The sequence below is a fragment of the Panthera leo genome, chromosome B1, assembly GCF_018350215.1.
Source record: "Panthera leo isolate Ple1 chromosome B1, P.leo_Ple1_pat1.1, whole genome shotgun sequence".
Classification (NCBI taxonomy): Eukaryota; Metazoa; Chordata; class Mammalia; order Carnivora; family Felidae; genus Panthera; species Panthera leo.
The window spans coordinates 145569926-145597683 of NC_056682.1; the positions used below are offsets into that span (position 1 = coordinate 145569926).

The following is a 27758-nucleotide window of genomic DNA, read 5'->3' on the forward strand; positions in this document are numbered from 1 at the left end:
TTAGAAGTCATGAGTTTTCTCTCAAAAGCCAATTATGATTATAAAATTTATTCAATATTGTAATTGATTTTAGGCATTTGGAAACCTTGAGAGGATGGCAGGGAGGTTTTACTGACTTCATTTTGAGAGAAGGAAACCAAGTCAGTAAAATTATGTGATTTTTCCAAAGTCACACAGGAGTGGGTGTCAGATTCAGAATCTGAAACTAAAACAATCTGATTGGCTGATGGGTTCCTGGCACAGGAACTTTTATGAGAAATTAATTTCAAGTGTTTGAATGAGAGTACATTTTTCTCAGGCATCTTTGAGGCTAGATTTTATAAGTATTAGAATTTTTTTTGAAAGAAAGTGCCAGCTAGGTATTAAATCACCATCTTCCCCTCTTGTCCAGATAAACATTCAAACCTGAGTAGTCCAAGCATAATCTACACATTCTTCTGTGTTACAAGAAAGAGAAATTTGGACTCTAGGATATTTACAAAGGAATCACAGAACCACAGGAGGCAAACTTATCTTATCCAGCCACCTCAGTTTATAGCTGGAACACTAGAGCCTGAGGAAATTAAGTGGCTTGACCTACATTCCAAAGCTTATGCATGACAAAACTAGACTTGGAACTCTGGTCTCCCAATTCATAGTTTAATGTGATTTCCACTAGGAAGGTGAGCCTATCGACTTTTCCAGTACCAAATGCAAGTTTAGGAATGAGTAGTTTCAGGCAGTGACATTTACTTTTATAAGCCGTATCAAATGTAATTTTGGAAATATAGCTAAAGTCATTCTACAAAGAACTTTGAAGAAAATTCAAATTCTTATGCTTTGTTGGAGTTTAGTTGCTTCAAATAATGCTTCACAAAGTGACTTTGGAAATACTTCAATCACACAGCAATATTGTTTTAATATTACATATTGAAATCAGTTTGTCTTGCACAAATTAGTATGCATTTCTGAACGGACACCGGAGATGTTAATAGCCCATGTCTCTAATCTTTAAATGCCCCACCATGGCTTTGGTAATAGGTATTAAATTAATTAGAATAGAAGAACTGACCAGGTATACCAATCTGAAGCCCTTAGAGATGAGTCCCTTAGAGGAAAACTTGCAAACACTTAACCCTCATTGTGTTCTTAAAAATGCCTGTATTAGTTATCAGTATTTAAAAAATCAAGCGACTTCCAGCTTCTTTCAAAATGCAGTGGACCCAACAGCCCAAAGCCTGCGTTCCCACATGCTAACAGGTGGCTGGAGCTGTGCAAATAACTGCCACCTTTTAGACTCCACAAAGCATCTCCTCTGGATCACCGTTCCCATGCAGCCACTCATTTACGTCATGGGCCAGCCTCCGTCATCATTCAGGTTTACAACCTTTCCCCCCAAAATGCATAAGTATAGTATTCCATTAGTAAGATTTTACAATATACATATATATATGTACATATATGTACATATATATATGTACATATATATATATATATATATACATATGTACATATGTATATATGTATTACTCTGGCAGGAGATCATCTTGCTTATCGATGAATTGCTTGCATACAAATCGGTCTTCTGTAAACCTGCTGAGTGGCCGAGATGAAAGATCAGGTTTGTCATCATTTTCTGAGTTGATAATGCATTCCCCTCGGAATGGCACGGACAGTGCACAGCAGGGAGTGATTTTGCTGGATAGGGTCGACTGTTTAGAACAGGTATCGTTCATAAGCTGGCTCTATAAAACATGAAAAGGGTAGTTATTTTTGATGACTTCATTCTGAACTTATTTATTTTTGTTGTTCTTGCTAGAAAACCAGAGAAAAACTTGGCACTCCTTTACTCTTGGCAAATTGAGAGACCGAAAAGGTCATTTATAGTGACTTGTTCTAATAAGGAGAGCTGCTCTGTTTGATCTTCCTCAAGTGTCACAGGCTCTTTCAACATCTCTTGCACTTAAAGGGAGACAGACACAATAATAGTGTCCATGGTTAGCCCCACAAAATACAAATGAAGAGAGGAGTTTTATTGTCCTGCTATTGTGGTTATTGTTTTAGGATTCCAGTTCGGAAAACATTTTGTCTCTGTCATTTACCATATATATTATCATATTACTATTATGTTTACATATTTAACATATTTACTTACAAATATTATGTGTGAATGATATTTACAAATATTAAATTTTACAAATTTACACGCAAATATTATGTGCGTGTGTGTATGAATAAGCTAATCTCTCTACACTTAAGAAACAATCTAATTCGAGAGTCAAATAATTAAACAACAATCGTAATGCAGTATAATAGAAGTTGTAAGAGAAGTGCATATGTGATGCTTTGGAAGAAAAAAGATTGGCAATCCAGACTGGATGGAGTCAGAGTGAAGATCTTAAACAATTTGAGTCTTGATGGACAAATAAACTTAGTTGGAAACCAATGAAAAGGAAGAACACTCGAAAGTTATTCATCTTTATATATAAAAATCTTGGAAGTGAGAGAATATGACATATTTGGGGAAATGATATATCGGATATATCGGATTTTGAGAAAATGTAGTTGAGAAATGATGGAGAACAGTATGGAAGTTCCTCAGAAAGTTAAAAATAGAACAACCCTATGACCCAGCAGTTGCACTACTAGGTATTTGCCCAAAGGATACAAAAATACTGATTCAAAGGGATACGTTATCCCTGATGTTTATAGCAGCATTATTTACAATAGCCAAGATCTGGAAGCAGCCCAACTGTCCATCAATAGATGAATAAAGATGGCATGGTATAAGTATACAATGGAATATTATTCAGCCATAAAAAAGAATGAACTCTTGAGGAGCCTGGGTGGCTCAGTTGGTTAAGTGCCTAACTTTGGCTCAGGTCAAGATCCTGCGGTTTGTGGGTTCAAGCCCCATGTCTGACTCTCTGCAGTCAGTGCAGAGCCTGCTTCAGATCTCTCTCCCTCTCTCTCTGCTCCTCCCCCACGGCTCTCTCTCTGTGTCCAAAATAAATAATTCAAAAGAAAAAGAATGAAATCTTGCCATTTGTAAAGACATGGATGGAGCTAGAGCATATTAAGCTAAGTGAAGTAAGTCGATCCGAGAAAGACAAATGCCATATAATTTCACTCATATGTGGAATTTAAGAAACAAAACAGAAAAACATAGGGGAGAAAAAAGAGAGGGAAACGAGGAAATAAACTCTTAACTATAGAGAACAAGTTAACGGAGGGGAGGTGGGCAGGGAGGTGTGTTAAATGGGTGATGGGGATTAAGGAATGCACTGGATGTTGTATGTAAATTCTACACCTGAAACTAATATTACACTGGATGTTAACTAACAGGAATTTAAATAAAAACTTGGAATGGAGAAAAATAAGGGAAAAAGAAAGAAAAAAGGAAATTATGGAGCTTGAACCAAATGAGTGATTGGGCAGACGTAAGAGCTGACGCATAGAATTGACAAGATTTTCATAAACGATAATTAGATTGGAGGCAGGGGTGAGGTGAGGACGAAGAATCTAGAAGGGTGTAGGACACTGAGGTTAGCACTATTTACTGAAGTTAATATTCAAGAGAAATTAACAGATTTTAAGAGAATAGCCAAAAAGGGACACCAAAGAGTTAAGATGTTTTAAGGCATCTATTAGGCATCTACATGGAGATTTCCTCTAAGCAGTTAGGACTTTAGATTAAGGACTCAGGAAAAAAGAAGAAAAATGAGCAAAAGGCCTAAATATGAAAGTAGTAAGTTGAAGCTACATCAACAGGGTCACACTGAGACTGTTAGGGGAGATTCTGTGCATTAGTTAGGTGACCAGCAGGCTTTCAGTGACTTACTAGAAGTAGGTTTGTTCCTTTCTTAATAAAGAAAGAATGCCTTGTGAGAAGACAGGCATATTGCCTCCAGGCAGTCGTTGGGGGTAGGAGTAGTTCCAGGCTGACAGAGGCTGTGTCATCTTGCCCTTGTGGTTTCTAACATTGCCTTTGGATTGGGGTGCTTGGGCCAGGAGATTATTATGGGCCAGGCCTAGAAATGGCATAAATCACTTCTGAACTCAGAAGGCAGAAGGCAGAACTCAGTCAGGTTGCCCTCACCAAGTTGTGAGACAGGCAGAAAATGTAGTTCATGGCTCAGCAACTCATCTAGGTCATGGAAAAGGAGAATGAAAGATGGCCAACCATCTTGGACCATATGTGTAAAATAAGAAAGGAAAAGGCCAAGAACAATTTTTAAAGCGTAGTAGAAGAGGGGAAGAAAATTGATGAGAGGAACTGTAAGAAAACAGGCATTCCAGGTAGATGAAAAACCTCTCCCACCATTTCTTACCTTCTAAACACACCTATGCAGAAATAATAAATGCTTCTGAGAACTTATTTGACTGGAAAAATAAACCAGTTGCCGTGGTTGACAGCTTTAGCTCTAAAGTCAGACTTCCTGAGTTCTAATCTTGACCTTGCTACTTCCTAACTGTGTGACTTAGGCAAGCTACTTTGCCTCTCCATGTCTCAATTTCCTCATCTATAAAGTGGGGTTAAAATAGTACTTAACGTCTTATGGTTGTGGGAAGTAAACAGACTAGTAATTGTTAGGAACAAAGAAAGGAGCCTGGAACAGATTAAGCACTAAAAAAAAAAAGTGTTCATTAAGTAACAATGAAATGCTTACAATTAATGCCTGGCACACAGAAATCATTTTTTAAAAGTTTGTGCTATAGCAATTATTACACAGTCCCAGAATGTCGGTCTAATAGTGCCTTGAAGTCAAAGAAAGAGAAAGAACTTTACAATGTAAAATTGAATTACATGGACTGTGTATTATAATAGACTGATAAGCCCTACTAACTCATATCACTTAGTATTAAAACATCTAGTATAAAGATTATTTGCTTTTTATGTTGGTGTGGTGTTGTGAAGCATCATGGGATGATATAATAAACATTGATAAAAACAAAAAAGCTTTCTAGGACATACAATTTAAATGTGTACAATCCATACAACATTCCTGAAAGCATTGGGAGAAATACTCTATTAAAAGACAATTAGATCGAGACAAAAAATAAACAGTAGAAAGGGTATCCTTTTCATGGTGAGTGCTGAGTAATGCACAGAATTGTTGACTCACGATTTTGCATACCTGAAACTAGTATAACACTATATGTTAACTACCCTGGAATTGAAATGTTTTCAACGGAGAAAGAAAGAATGAAAGAGAAAGAAAGAAAGAAAGAAAGAAAGAAAGAAAGAAAGAAAGAAAAGGGAGATGGGGGAGGAAGGGAGGGAAAGAAAGGGAGAGAAAGAGAGCTAAAGTTCTTCCTTCCTTCCATCCTTCCTTCCCTCCCTCCCTTCCTTCCTTCCCTCCCTTCTTCCTTCTTTCCCTCCCTCCCTTCCTTCCTTCCTTCCCTCCCTCTTTCCTTCCTTCCTTCCTTCCTTCCTTCCTTCCTTATTTCGCTTCCTCCCTCCCTTCCTCCCTCCCTCCCTCCCTCCTTCCTTCCCTCTCTCCCTCCCTCTTTCCTTCCTTCCTTCCTTCCTTCCTTCCTTCCTTAGTTCCTTCCTCCCTCCCTCCCTCCTTCCTTCCCTCTCTCCTTCCCTCTTTCCTTCCTCTTTCCTTCCTTCCTTCCTTCCCTCCCTCCCTCTTTCCTTCCTTCCTTCCTTCCCTCCCTCCTTCCTTCCTTCCTTCCTTCCTTCCCTCCCTCCCTCTTTCCTTCCTTCCTTCCTTCCTTCCCTCCCTCCCTCTTTCTTTCTTTCCTTCCTTCCTTCCTTCCTTCCTTCCTTCCTTCCTTCCTCTAGTGGAATAGAGTGTATCAAAGAAATGATAGTACAACTGAAATAATTCTTGTTAACAAAATTATTAAAAAAGAGTAAGTACAAAAAAATCTAAGAAGTCAACCCAACAACTGAGATAAAACACCTAAGCGAACCTGAGAGAATAAAATTAAAAGCATAAACGCAGTAGAAATAATAAATAAGTTTGAGAACTTTCTCTTGGAGAACACTGATACATGAAACAGGAGGTTTGCAAAGCTAATTAAATAAAGGAGAAAACACAAAATACATGGAGAAAAGGAAGTATAATTACATATTTGATGTTTTTAATTATCAAATAATAATATTATGTGGAACTTAATAGGTAAATAAGAAAATGCTGACAAAGGAAACTTTTTAAAAAAAATGTATATTATAGGGTGCCTGGGTGTCTCTGTTGGTTAAGTGTCTGACTTCAGCTCAGGCCATGACCTCACAGTTTGTGAGTTTGAGTCCCACAATGGGCTGGGTGCTAACAGCTCAGAGCCTGGAGCTGTTTCAGATTCTGCGTATCCCTCTCTCTGCTCTCTCCTGCTCACACTCTGTCTCTCTCTTTCTCAAAAATAAATAAACATTTTTAAAAATGTATATTATAAAACCTGACCACAAAAAGGTACAGTTGATTCTCATTAGTCACAACAGTCCAAAATTCACTGAATTTGTGAATACTGAATAATGAGCCTTAAGGGAATATAGGATCAGGTTCCTGTAAGCCCCTGGTCACATTTTCATTGTCAACAAATCAAGACGTAACTTTGTTTTGTGTGTGTTTCTATTTAAAGACACATTATAGGGCACCTGAGTGGCTCAGTTGGTTAAGTGCCAGACTTCGGCTCAGGTTATGCTCTCACGGTTCATGAATTTGAGCCCCACATCAGACTCTGTGATGATAGCACAGAGCCTGCTTGGGATTCTCTGTCTCCCTCTCTCTCTGCCCCTCCTCCCCTCAAAATAAATAAACTTAAAAAATTTATTTAAATAAAAAGACCTTATTTAATATATATTGTTGACTTATTAATGTTGAACGAATACATCTAACACATTGTCTTCTCCAGAAGCACATCATGACTTTTTGCGTTTAGGAACACCAGATAGCACTTCAGCACTAGGCTTGGGGGCCACTTCAAATAGCTAAATCGCCCACAAAAAAACCCACAAAATGTGGGAAATGTGGCACTAGACTGTAGGAAGGAAGCTTATTTACAGTATGAGAGCTAAAACAAGAAGGTGAGCCTGGTCGTATTCCCTCCCAGCTGGGACCCTGTGCATCAGGCAACTCAAATGCTCCGCTGTTCTGAGCATGCCCCGGTCTGTGGATGACCACACAAGTGCTCTGAGTATTAATTTGGGGGTTACAAATAAATTCTGGCAAATAAGTAATTCACAAGTACAGAATTAATAAACAATGAGGATCGACTGAAAAATGCTAAAAGAAATCTATAGCAAAAGAAATGGAAAAGCTGTCACACCAATTTCTTGTCTCAGTCTCTGCTTCAGTCTCATGGACAAGTTCTTTCAAACCTTCACAAAACAGGTAAGACCCAATGCTATTATATTATTTCAGAGACTTCAAAAGGAAAAACAATGCAATTTTTGGAAGTTAGCGTGACTGAATACCAAAACCCGGAAGTTCTAGATCAATCTCACATGTAAACACAAATGCAAAAAATTGGAAATTATGTCCATATAAAATCCAGAAATACAGTAAAAGGAGATTGACTTAAGCAATCTAAAGATAGTTAAAAATTAAGAAATCTGTTAATATGATTCAACGAATAAATTAAATGAAAATCAAATGATCATCCCCAGAAGACGAAAGAACACTTACTAATGTTCAGAATCCATCTTAATTAAAAACAAAACCATCTCTAAACTGGAATGAAAATCTTTTAACACATAAACAATATCTTTGTCAAGCCAGTAACTTTGAACTTTGTACATGAAAGTCTGGACAAAGACAGGAATGCTAGAGCAGTCCACAGTTATTTTACATTGTTTGTGAACACTAGCCAATGCTATGAAATCATTCAAGACTGTTCTGGCATTCCTGACTTGGTGTAGAACTACAAATGGACCAGTTCTGGAGTTACTGGTTTGGGGCAGGTATTGTTTCTGTGTAAAGGATATTAGAGATTTTGTTTTGTTTTATTTTAATTATGATTGATTCTGTCAGTCCTCCAATTTCTCTTACTTTTTCCCCAAGTTCACCTAATCATACAAATAACACTCTCTTAGCCTGTCCTGAAAAGCCAGGACTCCTTCTAAATATGCGGAGTAGAGTTTCTTTTTTTTTGTTTGTTTTTAATTTTTTTTTTTTGTATATTTATTTTTGAGAGAGAGAGGCAGAGAATCTCACGAGGGGCAGAAAGGTGGGGAGAGAAAGAGAGAAGCGGGGTTCACCAGAAGTGGGGCTCGTGTTCTACCTGAAGCAGGCTAGGAGCTGACAGGAAGCGGGGCTCGAACTCATGAACCATGAGATCATGACCTGAGCCAAAGTCAGACACCTGACGACGGAGCCACCCAAGCGCCCAAGTTTTTTAAAGTCTGAGTGAGTTTTAAGAAAGGGGAGGCTCTTACCCTGCCAAGTACACAGGCTACCACATCTCCTTCACAACAGGTCTGATGCAGATTTTTAACATCCCCGGCCAGTTTGGCAATTTCAGAAAAGTTAGCTTTCGGTTGTTTCTTAGTCAGCAGAACCAATTCCCTGAAAAGAAAAAGAAGTGCATTTTAAACCGTATTTTGAGTTCAATGCTTTCTAAAATTAGTTCTAGTTCATTGAGTAACCAAAATAATAGAAACACATTTGCAAATGTGGGATGAAGAGACTATGTTTTAAATGCTTTCTGTTTCTTCAATGATAGCACTCAGAGCCACGCAAAGATGTCAATCACAAAACAAACACCATTCGGTTCATGATCATGCAAAATATAGTCATTTTCAACATTTAAATTATCGCTTAAAGAAGCTGAGTTGCTTAGATGGGTAATTTGGAAATTTCTCTGACCCAACTTTCTAAGTAAAATCCTTCATCACAAAGAAAATAATTATAAGAGTCTTGGGTCTCCCTTGCCTGTCCTTGTGAACAACTGAGCAGTTGTGAGCAACTGTCCTTGTGAACAATTTCCCTGGCAATAGGGAAAACGGGCCTGCCTTATAAGGAGAACTAAGCTTCCATGCAGCTCAGGTCTGTCCCAAATTGGGGAAGAAGGTGATAAAAGGAAGGATACATCTGGGCCAAGAAAGAGGCACACAGAGTAACATCAAATTCTCCCACACTTTCCATCCCTACCCTGAAAACGTCACTAGATTTTTCTATTCTTTTTTTTTTCAATTTTTTAAAGTTTATTTTTGAGAGACAGAGAGACAGAGTGCGAGTGGGGTAGGGGCAGAGAGAGGGAGAACAGAATCTGAAGCAGGCTCCAGGCTCTGAGCTGTCAGCAAAGAGCCCGATACAGGGGCTTGAAATCACGAACTGCGAGATCATGACCTGAGCCCAAGTCAGCACTTAACTGACTGAGCCACCCAGGAGCCCCTAGATTTTTCTGTACTGCAAGACACTGGAGCCAAAATCCTTCTTATCTTCACAGAGACAAGAATACATTTTATCTTCCAGCCTTTATCATGCAGAACAATTAAGTGCCTGCACCTGAACCTACAGAATCTTTTGCGCACTAAGGCAGAGGCTTAGGGATCTGAGCAGATGGAAGAAATTGAGGCAGGAGATAGTGGGTTTAGATGAGGAATAGTGTGGTTTCCAGTCCAGCTTTATGTGCCCTATTGAACAGGCAGGTAGCATCCGTATGGAGAAAGGAACCAGGTTTGTACTGAAAGACATTATTAAATGAAATAAAAATGATTTTTTGACCAGAATGGGTGCCCGGGTGGCTCAGTTGGTTAAGCGTCCAATTTCGGCTCAGGTCATGATCTCACAGTTCATGAGTTCGAGCCCACTTCGGGCTCTGTGCTGATAGCCCAGAGCCTGGAGCCTGCTTCAGATTCTGGTCTCCTTCTCTCTCTGCCTCTCCCCTGCTCATTCTCTCTCTCTCTCTCTCAAATAAACAAGAAAGAAGAAAGAAAGAAAGAAAGAAAGAAAGAAAGAAAGAAAGAAAGAAGAAAGAAAGAAAATTGATTTTTCAAATGAGTTTGATCAAATGGGGTGATCCAACAGCAACAAAGTTCACGTATCTCAATCAGTAACTTACACTGCTTTTGATACTTTGTGGTTGAATTTAATCCCAATTTCACATAAATGGTGATGCCTCAAAGATATTTCTCTCACGTATTTCCTGATAGGTTCTAACTGTAATCAGAAAAACAACGGATCAAAGACATGTGGTAGTAATAGAAAAAGTTAATCTTGTCATTAGTAAATAAGAAAGAAAAGTAAAAGTTGTGTATCTCAAAATTAGAAAGTCCTTATTGTTTTCTTTAAAAGATACCAAATCCAAAAGCACAACGTGGTTGGTTGGTTGATTTCATAAAATAGCATCTCACTTCCCAGAGATCACTTGGTCTAGTAGCTCAAACCTTTAGAATATAAAGAAGACAAGAAGGTGAGCACGCAGAAGTCCAGACAGCACTAGAATAAATTGCAACAATGTCTTACAGTTGTGTTTTATTTTTATTCAAGTTACCAGCTCTGTCATCTGGCACATGTCTCCTATTGCAAATCTAAAATATATGCTCTCCAGTTTTGCAATATATATTAATGGAGTCCCCCCCCCGCCCCACCCCTCAAGTATGTTTGCCATTTTCAACCTAGGATTTTTACTTTGGAAACTATCGCAAAAAAATTCGTCTAAATAAATAAAAACATAATTATGCAAAAATGAGAACATGCATGTTTTGTTATGAGAGCAAAAATTTAGAGACAAACTGTCTCAACAGCAGAGTGATGGTAAGGTAAATAATGGCATATTAATTTTGGCAAAATGTTTACTCTTAATAAAAACTTGGCATTTTTAAATCTCAAATCAAAGCTATATATTCAGTGTGATCACAACAATGCACAAAATAAAATCTGTGAGTGGAAAAATGAATAAAAGGATATACACCAAATTGGTATCTCTGTATGCTGGGCATATTAGTAATATTTTAAAATTTCTGGACAGTTCTATATTTTCACTTAAGAAATTATAATGACTATAGATTGTTTTTACTTTGGGTAACTGCACCTTACAGTGCTATTTTTAAGAACAAGTTAGAAAATACATACAAAGGCAATATTCAAACCACAAAACTGGCAAAACAATTATAATTTAATTTAATAATTATGATTAAATGTAGCTAATTATATTTTTATAATACTTACACATATAATTATTACTTTAGTCATTTTGTTGTATTATACTCATTTAAAATCTAATACAAACAAGCCCATACACTTCTTCATGAGAGAGTCTCTGAAGACTTAACTCATAAACCACATTCTTTGATCATAGACACAATTTTTATGCACTTGCTTATGGAATTTTCTCTGAGGAAGCAGCGAGAACTACTGGGAACAGACACCCTGGAAGCAGCAATACCGTAAAGATCATAAAGTGGGGGAGAGAAGGGAAGAACTCTTAGCTAACTTATAGGGGCATGTTTTACATCAAGGAAAATTCTCCAGTGAGAAAGGTTAAGATTAAGAAAACTTTGTAACTATGGGCACCTGGGTGGCTCAGTCGGTTAAGCATCCGACTTTGGTTCAGGTCATGATCTCACGGTTTGTGAGTTTGAGCCTTGCATCGGGCTCTGTGCTGATAGCTCAGAGCCTGGAGCCTGCTTCAGATTCTGTGTCTCCCTCCCTCTCTGTCCCTCCCCTGGTCGCACTCTGTCTCTCTCATTCAAAAATAAATAAAACATTTAAAAAATTAAAAAAAAAAACTTTGTAACTTAGAAGAGGAAGCATGTTACTTAAAAAAAAAAAAAAAACTAAACTCCACAAAAAGTTCATTCTTCAGAAATGCAAAGTAATGAGACATAAGACTGCACGATCTTTTATTTTTGTTGTCTTTAATTAATATAAAACCAAAAGAAAAAAAAAGACTGCCCTGCTTAAAAATTCAGAATTGGCTTCTGAAGGCGTCACTAGGGGACAAATAGTAAAGGAAGTAAGAAATATACATATAAATAGCTTTAATGATAATAGCTATAATTATTGAGTACTTAGCATATGCCAGAACTCTTTAGATACATTATTTAATTTCTCACACAAGATAAATGATGAGGAGCTCCATAGGAAAAATAGGTGTAGAGGAATAGAGAAATAGGGGTTTGAGGAATATGAGATAAATTTGCACTGAGAAAACCAAAGAAAACAGAACAAAGTAGCACTGCATTTAGTCTTGAGGAATTCATCAAATGATTATCAAACTACTACTCATTTAAACACAACCTTTGGAAAAATCCATGTAGTGCCTTTTCTAGTAAAGATGGTTATTTTATGTTGAGATTTAGAACCTGTAATGAGCATGCATACAAAGTACTTTTATCATAGAACTAGTCAATGAAGGAGAAAAGGCCACATGGTTAAAATTAAGAGCAGTAAGATTGTATTTTCCAAAGATGGCTGCAGCAATATCTTCCATCTGTGTTCCTCTTACAACGAGTCTTTGACAATCTGCTCCTCAAGAGGTACAGTATATATACTGTCCCCTTCAAACCGGCGAGGTGTTTCAACCAATAGACTATGACGGAAGTTATTTCTGAGGCTAGGTCATAAAAGGCCATACAACTTCTGCTTTATCCACTAGAATACTCATTCTTGAAGATTTGGGCCATTTGTAAGCAGTCCAGCTGCCCTGAGGCTACCATGCTGTGAGGAATCCCGAGCTAGCCAGGGCAGAGAGACCACATGGAGAGGCCCTGAGATTATATGAAAAGAAAAAGGTGTTGAGCTAACCCCCAGGTGCTTCAGTCCCTCCGAGTCCTAGATCTAGCCACTGTCTGACTACAACCACAAGAAAGATGAGTCAGAATAGCCCAGATGAGCCCTTCCCGAACTGAGCCCCAGAAATCATGAGAGAGGATAAAATGATTGTTGTTGTCTTGAGTCAAAAAATGTTGGGGTGCTTTGTTATGCAATAATAGTAACTAGAATATTAAATATTTGTAATGAAGTACTGTCTATGCTAAATTATGCTTTCAGATTTTATTGACAATACGAATTGCCTACGTATCTTGTTAAAATGAAATCTTATTTAGTAGGTTTGGAGAAGAGCTTCAGGCTCTGCATTTCCAACAAGCTGCCAGGAGGTAGGTATGATGCCAGTTCACAGTCCACCCTTTGCATAACAAGGCTCTAAATAACAATTGACAAATATTTTACCTTTATCTGGAAGCACTCAGTTTTGTTTTCTTCTTGGCAACATGACCGAACAGCTGTTTCATAGCAAGCAGACATGGTCAGAATAGTAGGTCCATACAAGAATGGATGCTTTCTAGATGTTTCATAAATGTACCTGTAATGTGGCAAACGCGGAGTTGTGAAATTTAGAATTCAAGGACATGTGCCAACACTGTCTCTTAAAAACTTAGGATTCATTTTGTTTTGTTAACCTGAAACTTCTAGAATTTCGTGGTGAAAGAGATGAGGCAGCAGTATACATAAATGCATCACACGTTCACACACATCACTATGGACAGATCCCTGTGAAGTTAGTCAGACTTTCCCTGAATGCCCTTGAAGTGGCCAACTGTAACTACCAAGCTGGTGGGGAAAGAAAAAAATAATGAAAACCTGTCGCTTTTATATAAGGAGTGGAAGGTAGAAAGTTCAATAGTCCAAACTGAATTGTAAATGCACAATTGTATAGCTGGTGCAGGAGGATTACATTTAGGAGCTAGTGGTGGGGGTAGAGGAGTCTCTCAAGATCATCCGGAAGTTCTTTCTAGACGAGGAAAGTTAATGTCACTGCCCTCCAAGATGTGCCCCTCAATATTTGGGTTTGTTACTAAGTCCCCAGTTTTTATTTCCCTCTCAGGTTTATTCATTCTTCCTACTCATAGAGCTTGGGCTTCAGGTCTGCCTTTCACTTATAATTATATCTCCTATATGTGCAAAGTTTGTTCCAAATACCCCACAGACACGCGTGCAAATATACTCGACAAGAGGACATTACAGGCAAAAACCGTCTCGAGGCTCACACAAATTCATTTCTTTTCCTGTTTGTACAGGGAGAGTCTTACTTCAGCCTCCCTTGCAGTTAGGTTGGGAACATGTAACTGAGTCCTGGATGATGAAATATGAATGAGTGTGCTCTACACCGCTTTGAGGTGTGGCTGTTAATGTCTTAGCACAGTTCCCTGTTTTCTCCTTTTCTGTCTCACAGTGACCGTGGAAACACACGCTCCAGATAATACAGAGATGGAAATGTCTTGCATTCTTGAGTTACCGCTTGGAGACGAATTGTCAGGGACTGAGCCAAGTTAGAGAGAGATGAGCTTCAAAGTGTCAGAGCAGCCAATTAAAACAAATTGAAAGTAACACTTAAGATTTTAATCACTTACGAGGATAGTATGAGCAAGAGGTTAAACCAGAGAAAGTGCTGACTCCCCACCCTGTCCCCTTGTCCATTCCCAACCCCCCACCCCCACCCCATGGACCTGCACCAGTCAAGGATCAGGTAGATCATCACAGATGTGAGGATGGCTTACTCCTGAAGGAGTCCCAAACAAAAGGCCCCTGTGGTTTTAAGGACACTGGGTCAGGGGGGAAGGGGAAGGGAAAGGTCTGAGAGTTGGAAAACTCTGAATGCTGAGCTAACATGCACAAAATTCTCTCCAAGTTTCTCCCTTCATCTCCCCCCCTCCCTATTAGAAAGTTTCAATAGAGGCACCTGGGCTAGGAATGAAGCTAGGCACAAAAGTATGGCCAGTTTGGAGGGAGGAAGGGACTGAGTCCTTGACTGCGACTCCTTCAGTGACTGAAATGTGTTTTGCCCCAATCTGGAATGGGAATGACAGCTTTACCCCATGAGGAATGTCATCTGTAATTGCCAGGCCTGAAAAAAATCATGCTCAGGATTCAGCCAGGAGCCAGACTCTTCAAGAGTCACCAAAGAGAACTACCCGATTTAGACTGTGATATGAACAAGAAATAAATCTTTATTAAGTCAATATTTAGGATTTTAGGATTTATTTCTAAACATAGGATTTACTTGTGACCACAGAATAGCTTAGTCCATCCTGACTTTATAAAACTTAATAAAAGTTTAAGATGTAATGTCTATAAAGTAGGCATATGTCACCAGAAAAATGGTGACACCAGAAAACCAGGTTTTAACATTAAAAGGATAATGGAGGAGATGATAGATAGAACAGGGACTTGGTTCATGTTTTAATTTCCTCCCGCCCCCAGTTCCTTGGATAACACATAAATCTTTATTCCTGAAACTTCTCTAACTCCAGTTTCTTTTGGGATACCAGCTAAGGACACAGCTGCTGCAGCCATTGAAGTCAAACAACAAGTTGGTATTGTTGCCTTCCCTGAAATGATTGAAAAAAACAATTATATTTCATGACAAATGGCCAAGGAAATGCTTAAAATATTTGAAGAGAAATCCTCACGTGTTACCGGGTCTAGAAAACAAAATCACACCCAAGAAAGTGGCTAGAGTTTCTGGAGTCAGGGACTATATCCACATGTGACTGCATTAGAAGAGTATTTCTTGCTGCTTTCTGAAGTTTAGGGCCAGATTGAGAATAATGGCACCATAATGAAAGATGAGAGATTTTGCAGGAGACCTGAAGCACTAACCAAACAGAGACCTTATTTACAACGGATGTGTTTAGCAATCTTGTGGTAACATTTGCTTTTGGTTAAAAGTACAAAATCTTTTCTTGTTGGTGGAGGACCAAGATGGTGGCCATTAGAGTTGTTTACTAAATATTTCCAGTTCCCCTCCTTTCAGGCAAGTGGTAGGACTGTACATACCCGACCCCTCTGAAGTGAGGTATGACAATGTGACTTGCTGGTTAGTGATGTCTGAGTAGAAATGATGAGTATTTCTTCTAAACAAGCTTAAGAAACAGTGCATGATTTACTATCAGCCCCTTCCCTTGACATAGGAATCAAAGAAGCAAGTGTTGGGTCTTTCTCAACCTAGGTCTCTAAGTGACTGTGATAATCAGGCCTCCTACCAATCTACATTGGACAGATAGCATGAGTGAAGAAAAAAAAAAGTTATATTGAGCTGCTGAAAATTAGAGATTGTTTGCTTATTTGCTACCACACTAAATTTAGCCTATCCTTTTGCTCTTTAAAAACCTATAACGGAAAAAAAACCATCTACAAACCATGGAGGGGGAGAAAAAGGCCAAATAATAGAACCGAACATGATTCATTAGCAAGACTTAGAAAAGTAGGTGTGTGCTCGGCAAAACAAAAACAAAAACAGAAAACAAACAAACAAACAAATCCTCTTCATTCTCACCAAGGGGCTCTCAAGCCCTTGGAAGTTTAGTCAATAGATTTCTATCAGCAGAGTTTCTCAGGCCCAACTTGTAGAAACACAAGAGCAGAACTGATATTATCAACATATACCGGGCCTCCCAACATAAGGCAAAATTCTTGATCAAAATGAAATTTCACCAAAGCCATTCAATACCTCTGCTCTCTACTGTGCATGCTAAATTAAGAGTTCATTACTGTGCTACAGTAACTTAGTTCCCTTGGAAGATATTCAAAATGAGCCAACCTAATTTCAAATCTCCAAAGGCAAAGTTTAATTTAGTATAAGGAAAAGGTTTCTAATAATTACAGCCATTTACACAATGGAATGTCCCTATTGTAAGATAACATGGGGTCATGCTTGACTGGAAGTTGGGTTCTATAGTCAGACATACAATGGAAGCTTACAATAATTAAAACTGTTATTGAAATTTTCTTAGATAATCCAAAGGTACAGTAACTATGGTTTTGTGTATCCGTATATTATATGTACCTTTTGAAAAGTCTAAAAGAGCTGACTTTTCACTCCAGCTTTGATATATACGTTACTGTTTCCTTGGTTGAGAATTAAGTAAAGTTATTGCCTTATAATTAGGAGAAAAGTAGTTAGAAAATTATTTTTCCCCTGAATATTCATAGTTGTCTGCACATAAGTAAAGATTATCATAGGAAGAGAGTTAAAATGACAGAGTAGTGGGGTGGGGGGGGACCCTATGCTTGCCTTGTCCCTCAAGCACAGCTAGATAAATATCATATCATTCTGAACACCCAGGAAATCGATCTGAGAACTAAGAGAACAAACTACACATCTAAAGAGAGAGAAATGGCCACATTGTGGAAGGTAGAAGCTATGGAGAGTTGATTTGGGGGACAAAAGAGTTGTGGGTGCTGTGGAAGGGAAGGAACCCTGATCATGGAGAGCAGAGAGAGAAAGAGAGAAAGCAGCATGCATGGGATTGCACAAGAAAAACACTTCCCCAAAACCATTGACTGGGAAAAAGAGAGAGGCTGATCATCACAGTTTTTGCAAGCAGTGGAGTTCAATGTCTGAAGTTTTAGAAGTCTGGGCCATCACCGGGTAGAGGCTGATAAGCTTTGCAGTGTTCCTGTGGAGGAGGGCAGAGACACTGGAGTGGACAGGGTGCTCTGAGGATCCTCTGGGCCACACTGGGAGAGAGAGTTCCCTTTCTTGAAGTGCATTTAGGAGAGGTGGCACTGCCTCTCAGGGGACAAAAGACATGGTGGGCACCATCGAGGAGCCCCATTAATCAGCAGCAGAGACACCTGCTGAAGGCAGCTAACATGGAAGTCAGCTTTTGGCATTGCTTCACCATAAACTCCGAGCCCCTGTGTGTTCATGAAACTGCCCTTTTGGGACAAATTGACACCAGCCACAGCACAAGACCCGCCCCCAGAGGATTAGCATGGGTCTGTGTCATGCCTGGTCCCTAAAATTTGGAATTTTGAAACCCAGGCCCGTGCCTGAGATAAAACACAAGAGTACTATGCCACAAGGCAGGCAGTTGGCTCAGACGCAGACAGGGTGAATGCAAGGATCTGACGGAAGCCTGAAACACAACAGAGATTTTTCGCTCCTCTCTTGAGGGCTTCCCAAACAGCAGCAGGTGCAAACTCCCCAGTCCAGGATGAGAGAACTAGCTGATGCCATTTTCCCCCCCAGCCCATCAGCACAGATGGATTTCCATAAGCAGCACAGCACCCCCAGTGGAGGCTGGAGTCACTTACCCCAAGCCCCACCCCACTGAGCCCTGTAGGTGCATCTTTACTAGGACAGGAGTGCCTGAGAACCAGTGCAACAAGACTCTCCCCCAGAAGACTAGCACAAACCTCCCACATGCACCAAGTCTATTGATCATAGAGTGCTACAAACTTCAGCTCTAGGGAAAATAGAAACCAGCCGTTTATAACAAGCACACCAAAACACACCTAGTTAAAACTCACCACACACTGGACAAGGTTCAAACGCTTCCCATTGCAGGCAAGGAGAAACTCTGCAGAGAACTGATCTGAGGGAAAGAGCAGCCAAAACATAACAGCAAAGTGCACAGGCATACACCAAAAAAATCTTCTTGAAGTACCAAGGCCTATACAGTGTATGACTTCGTCTTAATATAGCCATTACCCTCAGGAGCAGGAAATGCAATGGTATTTCCTAACACACAGAAGACAGAGTCTAGCAAAATGCCAAGACAGAGAAATTCATCCCAAAAGAAAGAACAGGAAGAGGTCACGGCCAGGAATCTAATCAAAACAGATATAAGTAATATTCCTGAATCAGAATTTAAAACAACACTCATAAGGATACTAGCTGGGCTTGAGAAAAGCATAGAAGACATTATGGAGTCCCTTACTGCAGAGATTAAAAAAAAAAAAAAAAAAAAAACACTGGGGCGCCTGGGTGCCTCAGTCGTCTGAGTGTCCGACTTCAGCTCAGGTCATGATCTCGCAGTTCGTGGGTTCGAACCCCACGTTGGGCTCTGTGCTGACAGCTCAGAGCCTGGAGCCTGTTTCAGATTCTGTGTCTCCCTCCCTCTCGACCCTCCCCTGTTCATGCTCTATCTCTCTCTGTCTCAAAAATAAATAAACGTTTAAAAAAAATTAAAAAAAAAAAAAAACACCTAAAAACTACTCAGGCTGAAATAAAAAAAATGCCATAACTGAGATGAAAAACCTACTGAATGTATTGACAACAAGGATGGAAGAATCAGACTACTGATTATATTACTAATTAATAATATAGAAGATAAGATTATGGAAAATAATGAAGCTGAAAAGAAGAAGGAAAGAAAAACATTAGATCATGAAAGTAGACTTAGGGAACTTAGTGACTCCATAAAGTATAATAACATTCTTGTCACAGGAGTCCCAGAAGAAGAGAGGGGGAAGTGGGCAGAAGGTTTGTTTGAGGAAATTATAGCTGAAAACTTCCTTAATCTGGGGAAGGACACAGACATCCAAATCCAGGAGAGAACTCCCATCAAAATCAACAAAAGCTGTCCAACACCAAGGCATATCATAGTGAAACTTGCAAAATGCAGAGATAGGAATCCTGAAAGCAGCAAGGGAAAAACAAATTCTTAGCCTACAAGGCAAGACAAATAAGGTTTGCATCAGATCTCTCCACAGAAACTTGGCAGACCAAAAGGGAGTGGCATGATACATTCAATGGGGAAAAAATGTAGCCAAGAATATTTTATCCAACAAGGCTGTCATTCAGAATGGAAGGAGAGATAAAGAGTTTCCCAGACAAACAAAAACTAAAAGAGTTTGTGACCATTACACCAGCCCTGCAAAAAATATTAAAGGGGACTCTGAGTAGGAAAGAAAGGCCAAAAGACTAGAAAGAAACCGAGAAAATCTCCAGAAACACTGGCTTTACAGATAATAATATGGCACTAAATTAATATCTGTCAATAATCACTCTGAATGTAAATGAACTAAATGTTCCAATCATAAGACATAGGTTATTAGAATGGATAAAAATAATAATACCCATCTGTATGTTGCCTATAAAACACTCATTTTAGACCTAAAGACACTTGCATATTGAAAACGAGGGTATGGAGAACCATTTATTATGCTAATGGATGTCAAAAGAAAGCTAGAGTAGCCGTAGCTATATCAGGCAAACTAGATTTTATTTTTTAAAATATTTTTCAAGTTTGCTTGCTTTGAGAGGGGGGAGGGGCAGAGAGAGAGGGAGAGAGGACCCTAAGCTGGTGCCAAACTCAGCGCAGAGCCTGACACGGGGCTCAATCTCATCGCTGTAAAATCATGACCTGAGCCAAAATCAAGAGTTGGGTGCTTAAACCAAGCCACCTAGGTGCCCCCAAACAAACTGGATTTCAAACCAAAGACTACAGCAAGAGGTAAAGAAGGGCACTATAACATAATTAAGGGGTCTATCCAACAAGAAGATCTAAAAAGTGTAAATATTTATGTCCCCAACTTGATAACACCAAATATATAAATCAGTTAATAACAAACATGAAGAAACTCATTGATAATAATACAATAATAGTAGGGGTCTTTAATACCCCATTTACAACAACATATAATAGATACATTCAGAATATTTCATCCTAAAGCAACAGGATACACATTCTTTTCTCCTTTTTTAAGTTTATTTATTTGTTTTGAGAGAGAGAGAGAGAGTGCAACACATGAGTGAGGGTGGGAGGGCAAAACAAAAGGCAGAGAGAGAATCCAAAGCAGATTCTGTACTGATGTGCACAACTGTGAGATCATGACCAGAGCCGAAATCAAGACTCAAACACTGGACTGACTGAGCCACCCTGGTGCCCCAGAATACACATTCTGTTCAAGTGCACATGGAACATTCTCCTGAATAGATCACATACTGGGTCACAAATCAGGCTTCAATAACAACTAAAAGACTGAGGTCATACCATGCATATTTTCAGACCACAATGCTATGAAACTTGAAGTCAACCACAAGAAAAATTTGGAAAGACCACAAATAATGGAGGTTAAAGAACCTACTACTGAAGAATGAATGAGTTAACCAGGAAATCAAAGAAATAAAAAACACATGGAAGCAAATATCTCTGGAGGAAAGGGAACAAAAGCAAGAATAAACTATTGAGATCTCCTTAAGATAAAAAGCTTCTGCATAGCAAAAGAAACAACAAAACTAAAAGGCAGCCGGAATAGGAATAGGAATAGGAGAAGATATTTTCAAATGACATATCTGATAAATTGGTTAGTATCCAAAATTTGTAAAGAACTTATCAAACTCAATACCCAAAAAACAAATAATCCAATTAAAAAATGAGCAGAACATGAATAGACATTTTTCCAAAGAATACATACAGATGGCTAACGGACACCTGAAAAAGATGCTCAACATCGCTCATCTTCAGGGAAATACAAATCCAAACCATGAGAGATACCACCTCAAACCTGTGAGAATGGCTAAAATTAACAACACAGGAAACAACAGATGTTGGGAGGATGTAGGGAAAGGGGAACTTCTTACACTGTTGGTGGGACTGCAAATTGGTACAGCCACTCTGGAAAACAGTATGGATGTCACTCAAAAAGTTAAAACTCGAACTACCCTACAATCCAGCAATTGCCCTACTAGGTATTTACTCAACATATACAAAATAGTGATTAAAAGGACCACATGTACCCTGATGTTTAAAATAACATTATCAACAATAGCTAAACTATAAAAAGAGCCCAAATGTCCATCAACTGGTGAATGGATAAAGAAGATGTGGTATATATATATATATATATATATATATATATATATATATAAAGATTACTCAGCCATAAAAAATGAAATCTTGCCTTTTGCAACAATGTGGATAGAGCTAGAGTTTATTATGCTAAGCAAAATAAGTCAGTCAGAGAAAGACAAATACCATATGATTTCACTCATATGTGGAATTCAAGAAAGAAAACACATGAACAAGGGGTAGGTGGGGGAAAGGAGAGGAAAGCAAACATAAGAGACTCTTAAATATACAGAACAAACTGAGGGTTGCTAGAGGGGAGGGGGGCAGGGGAATGGGCTAAATGGGTGATGGATATTAAGAAGGCATTTTTTGTGATGAACTCTGGATGTTATATGTAAATGATGAATCACTAAATACTACTCCTGAAACCAATATTACATTGCATGTTAACTAGAATTGAATAAAAACTTGCAAAAAAAAAAGATTAACATATAACATAACTCCTTAACATTGATTTCATTGTAAATTCTCAAGAAGAGACTAGATTCACTGCCTGAGTATTGGTCAGACTTCGTAATCTCTGAATGTTCAACTCAAACCTGATTTTAGACTTCTCCTTAGAGTGGAGGAACTACAGTAAATAGGTAGCTGGGTCCTATTTTGGTTCCCGTTTGGTTTCCCCTGAAGTCAGATGAGTTGTAACCTGCCCAACCTTAGTCCTTTCTACCTAAGTAGCTGGGGCCAATTAATTTCCTTTTGAAGGCTCGTAATCTCTGGGGGCAATTCTGCCCTTATATGGGTGAATTAAAGGAGTTTGTATTATTCAGCATCAAATCATCCTGTCTGCTCATTTATCTGTGGTCTAAAATTTTATGTCCAAAATCTGAAATAAAATCACTACTATGCTCCTTGCAGTCTAGAATCAACAATCAGACCTTTGCCTTATTCCCATTGTCTGAACCTATCTTGATAAGATGGCCAAAACTTCATTCCTTGAGAACTGAAGCTTTGTGTTTCTCTTGTCATTTCTATCTCTCTAGGCGTTGGTTACCTGCCTCTAAACCCCAGTCACTTGCTCACACCACACATACATAGACCTCTATGCTCACAAGAAGAAAATATGACCTTGCCTACCCATTTGCTATAATGCTATTTACTCCAGGTGGGAATTATAGAATCAGACTTTATGAATAGAAAAGCATCTCTGTCTAATCTGCAATTGTCACTTATTCCTAGGTTCCATATGACAGGCTCTCTCCATGCCTATCAGGTACCCTCTCTGCTATCCCTTGATGAGTCTCCCAAATGCCAGCCTCTTGCCAGAGCTATTACCTGCTCTCTGTCCCCAGTACTCTCTGTTTATTATCCTTGGCCTGATTGCTATACCTTGTAACATCATTTGCTACTGGTCTGACTAATCTAACCAATAAGGAGGTGGGTTCTTTACATTGTCCTAGTCATTTTTAAAATTTATTTAAATATTTTTTTTCATCCTAGTCATTTTTAATGCCTCTATACACAGACCTGTATATTCACTAAGACTGTAATTGTCATTCTGAGGGAGAAAAATATATATTGTAGCTCAAACCTTTACTTCAATTCCATGTAATAAAGCATTGTGTTGTCAGAGCCCATATATTAAAAAAAAATCTGTCTTCAAAATGGAAAACACTCTTCTTCAGAGAGTATGGCAAGGAGAAATGACTTACCTCTCCTTCACTGATGCTTGATTCTCTTTGTCTACCTCGCAGATCTGCTCGAGATTTGGAATTTGGAATACATCGCTATATTCTGTGTCATCTTTTTTGTATAATAGGAAGCACTTGAGTCTTGCTTTGTTATTTATATTGCAACAGTCAGAAAACTCCTGTTTGTCAGCCATTCCTTGGTTATTACAAACATGCTCTAGGAAGGTAGTCATCTGTAGGAGGAATAATAATAATTTAAAGGTGAAAAATGTGTGATCTACATCCCTAACCACAGGAAAGTTAAAGAATTATTTCAGGAAAAGACCACTGAGTGTACAACTTGTATTTAACAGTCCCTGGACATAGCTCTTTAGAGAAAAAGCTTTTAGATTTTGAAGTCTAAAGTCCCACATGCTGACATGGGCCCAAAGGAATTCATCACTCTCTCCTTTCCTATGTAATTGCTTCATTTTCATATAGTTGTTAAGAGGTATTAAACACAAGCCAAAATTACAGAGCCTAACGAAGTTCAGGTATTTTTTTATGAGAACTATCCACCAAGAAATAGATGGTAATTTGCTTTCCTTGCTTCCTAATTGTTTTCAGTTTGGTTTCCATGGGAAGTTATTTTAAGAATGCAACTCTGAGGCAGTGTGTATTCAATGTCAAATATTCAAATGAAAATGTGCTAATTTAGTTAGTTTTCAAATACCTTTGAGTGGCAGTAAATGTGTGGGATGCTGTAAACCTCAAAAGACATACATTTCTAGATTTAGGGGAAAAAGGCAAAAAAAAAAAAAGGCCATCTTTTGAAGTAGACATAAGAAGTAATCACTATAAAGTAAGTGAGACTAGTCATTGGCAGAAGCATTTCATTTAAAGTGTGTTTCTCCTAAGACTGATAATTTTTCTGTCTATTTAGAGTCTAGTAAAAGATAGGTGAGTTTTAACTCCAAGAAGATGGACTTAAAAATAAAAACCTCCCAAGAAATAAGAAAACCACTGACTTGTAGTTTAAAGTGTTTGGCATGAGGTAAGTGATCCATAAAATATGTAGATTGTACAAATATGTTGTTAGTGTTTATCAAGAATTCACTAATTACAAGACAGACATACTTTATGAGATAGTAATAGTCCCCAAGATTTCCTACTAACTGGTAAAAGGAGCCTATAATAATATTCACCTCTTTCTTCTTTTTCATATTCTCTTAGAAACTTTTTTAAATTAGTACTTTGATTTCCCAGTTACCTTTGTATAAGGATGTTGGACAATAGTATTCCAGAGGCAGAAGAACAACCAATTTAAATGAACAAATTGGCATTTTAGGTTATAATAGTCGCTTGAGTGTTTTGTTCTCTGAGTCTGACCTCCCAGCAATGAAATGAAAAACTATAGGTTTATAAACCTATAAAATTTACATTTTGAGTGTGATTCACGTACACATCGCTGCCTTAAAATCCCCTACCTAATTGTTCAGCACCCCACCTCATAACAACACCTTCTGGCTGGAATTTCGGTTTAAAAAAAAAAAGGGAGAGAGAAAGACAGAACACAATTCACCTACCAACTGGTGAGAGCATTCGGACGGTGATTCCTGTGGCTTGAGGACCTTGCACTTCTCTGCACGATCTACCAACTCTTCAACTATGGTTTGTACTTCTTGATAAGTTGATTTCTGAAGAAACTGAGCAACCATAATGCTAGTACTGAAACATAACACTTGTGAGAGTGCTAAAGATAGAATCAAAACTCTTCCCCCATCGTTGTGAGATCACTGCCCCCTACCCCCTCCAGAATAAGTATGATTTCAAATTTCAGACAAAAGAATATCAATAATACAACTCACATGTCTCTTAAGTTCTCTTGCAGATAATTCTGGCTATTAGTGTGGTTCAAGGCTGAAGAAAAATGAGATTTTATTTGCCTAAGAGGATATTTTCAAAATTGAAATCTCCCTGTATAATTCTGAAATGTATATTTTTTTCACTTATGAATTTCCAGGTCAATTCCATTTGCCCTCAAAAATTAAAACACATTACCAGAATTTATATTCACTCGTGTTTAAACTGCATTCTGTGAATAACTTATTTCTGTTCAAATATATTGTGTACTCAAAATCTGTCATTGGCCTCCCATTAAGTTGCGTGTACTTGTGTTGACACACTTGAATTAATTAATGTGATTTGGTTATTTAACTCTTTATGTTAGAAGTTACTAGAACATCCAAGGAATGCTAAGAAAATTAAGGTTTAACATTGGTAGCAAACATACAAACATTAGCACTTTGACAGGATTCATTTGGCAAAGACATTATCTCACCCATTTTGGATTTACTTATCAACTTTATCTTTCTTATCACCTCCACTCACCGCGCGCGCGCGCGCGCGCGCGTGCGCACACACACACACACACACGTTCTCTATTGAAAACAATACCTTCTGCTTATACTAATAGCTCCTAAAGAGCTTAGCAGCTACCTATTAAATAAAGAAATCATTGTTATTTACTTGCCCTGTTAATATAGAGAAACGTTCTGGAGTCAGTTACTCTGAGTTCAACTTCTAGCTCTAATACTGACTGTGGTCTTGGAAAAATTACTTAAGCTCTCAAAGTTGCTGCTTCTCCATCTACAAAATGTAAATAAACTCTACCGCATTGGATGTTTGTTAGGATTAAATGGAAACATGTGTGAGGCACCGAGCACAGTGCCTGCCACAGAATAGGTACTGAAGAAGATAGATCATAATATTATTCCTGCTACTATAAATACAATTACTTTATCCAAAATCATTTATCCGATTTCAAATACAAGTTTGAAATGGATCATTCCATCACCAAGGATGGAAGTAAGACTAAAACGAGATCTTCCTGTGTGTGTTGCCTCAATATGTTAGTTCTCTTTCTGCATCCGTTCCACAAATTAATTTCTAGCCATTTCCAATGACTCTATTGACAATGATGAGCACTGAGAAAGATAAACCTTTCCATACATATTTAAGTAGTTGCTATGCCTTTACTTCCTGGCACATGGGATATATAGAATGTAAATAGGATCCCTACCTGCAGCTAGTAAACTTCTCTGTAGAGTTTGGCATTGAACGTAGCTGAAGAAAACAAGAAAACATATGGGTCTAAGATTCTTCATTATTTTAGATGAACCTTTAAAGAAGGTGCTCTATCACCTGAAAAAAATGAAGAATCCTTTTATACTCTTTTCAAGTAATTACTATTAATAATTAACCTTTTCCTGGTGAATATTTTTTCCAGGCCAGGACGACCCTGATAAATTTAAGAATCTCATGACAATGAAGAAATATTGTTAATAGATGGCATTCATTAATGAATACTGGATTTTAAAATCAGTCATGTCAATCTACTTGTTTTTTCAAGATTATACCATGTAGGCCTTGTAATAATCAATATGCGCCTTTGGTAAACATCTCATTTCCTGGAAATGCTTGTTGACATGTACAAAGTTCTGAAGTGGCAGGAGGAAAGTAAACATGAACTACAACAGATTCAAATAAATGGCTAAAGCCCTGATTCCAGTGCTGGGCACATTTTCAAGTCCCTGGTGAGAGTGGGAAACATAGGCCTCGGAAGCAAACCCAAGGAAACGGGACCTAATTTACCGAGTGCTTATTGTGAATCTGGTGCTTTATATGACTGTATTTAGATAACACTTTTCTTGTTTCTTGAAGAAGACATTAAGACTGAGGATCATATGGGCCTGCCCACCATACTTGGTAGCCAGCTAAAAGTGGCACCTGGGAGCCTCAAGTTCTGGAGAAGGCCAGCAACACATTGTGCAGTCTGTCTAAAGACCATGAAGCTGCTGACAGCACTGGTGAGAGTGAACCAAGACAACAACATGGACAGGCTCTTGGCCCAGTGGCTGTATGAGATTGAGAGCATCACGAAACTCAAGGTATCTTGAAACTCAAGTACTACGTGGAGCTGCTGGACCAATGAAGCCATCAGGATGCAAATGTGCAGATGAAGTGCATCCTTGTGCTAAAGGTGCACTATGAGAAATGGGAGTTGGCAATGAAATTGGGCCTTTTCTTCATCAATTGAAGGAATGAATTTTTTTGATGACCTAGGACGGGCAACCAGAAATCACTTTCTAGTGTATGCTGCTCTTGAGGCTTATATCTGAGGCAGACACAGAGGACTTAGATTTGCCCTGACAAATTGGGGTTTGCTCATGGGATTGGGAAGCCAGCCAAAAGCAGCACCTGGGAGCCTTGAGTCCTGGAGAAGACTAGGAACACATCATGCAGGCTGTCTATAAGGTACAGGTGGAGGAGTCTGGACTGCTTTGCAAGGACACGGCTTGGCAGACTGCAGGAATATCCTTCACTAAGAGATACCTGGGAGCCCTGATTACTGGCAGAGCAGACAAATCTGGAAGCCTTGCAAGAACTGACTCCAGCATGCTAACCATGGTATCCTCAATAAGAGACACCAGAAATTTGGTTTGTTACAGAAGCCTGGGACTTCAGAAAACAAGCAGACTTAGAGGACTTGGATTTCCCTGCCATGTTGGAAGCAGGAAGAAATAGAAAATTTGAACAGACCAATTATCAGGAATGAAGTTGAATCAATAACCAAA

General features: G+C 38.6%; 1 protein-coding gene across 1 annotated transcript in view; it reads right to left on the reverse strand.

Moving 5' to 3' along the window:
- The window catches only part of LOC122217115 (alpha-fetoprotein-like), a 51553-nt gene extending 25265 nt beyond the window's left edge, over positions 1-26288 (reverse strand). Inside the window, exons 1-8 of the mRNA XM_042934008.1 lie at positions 26204-26288; positions 24990-25041; positions 24708-24849; positions 23164-23375; positions 13104-13236; positions 9991-10088; positions 8363-8492; positions 1510-1724 (exon numbers count right to left, since the gene is read on the reverse strand). Coding sequence (XP_042789942.1) covers positions 1510-1724; positions 8363-8492; positions 9991-10088; positions 13104-13236; positions 23164-23375; positions 24708-24849; positions 24990-25041; positions 26204-26288 — 1067 coding nt within the window. The remainder of the gene's footprint in view (positions 1-1509; positions 1725-8362; positions 8493-9990; positions 10089-13103; positions 13237-23163; positions 23376-24707; positions 24850-24989; positions 25042-26203) is intronic.
- Between the last annotated feature and the right edge of the window lie 1470 nt (positions 26289-27758).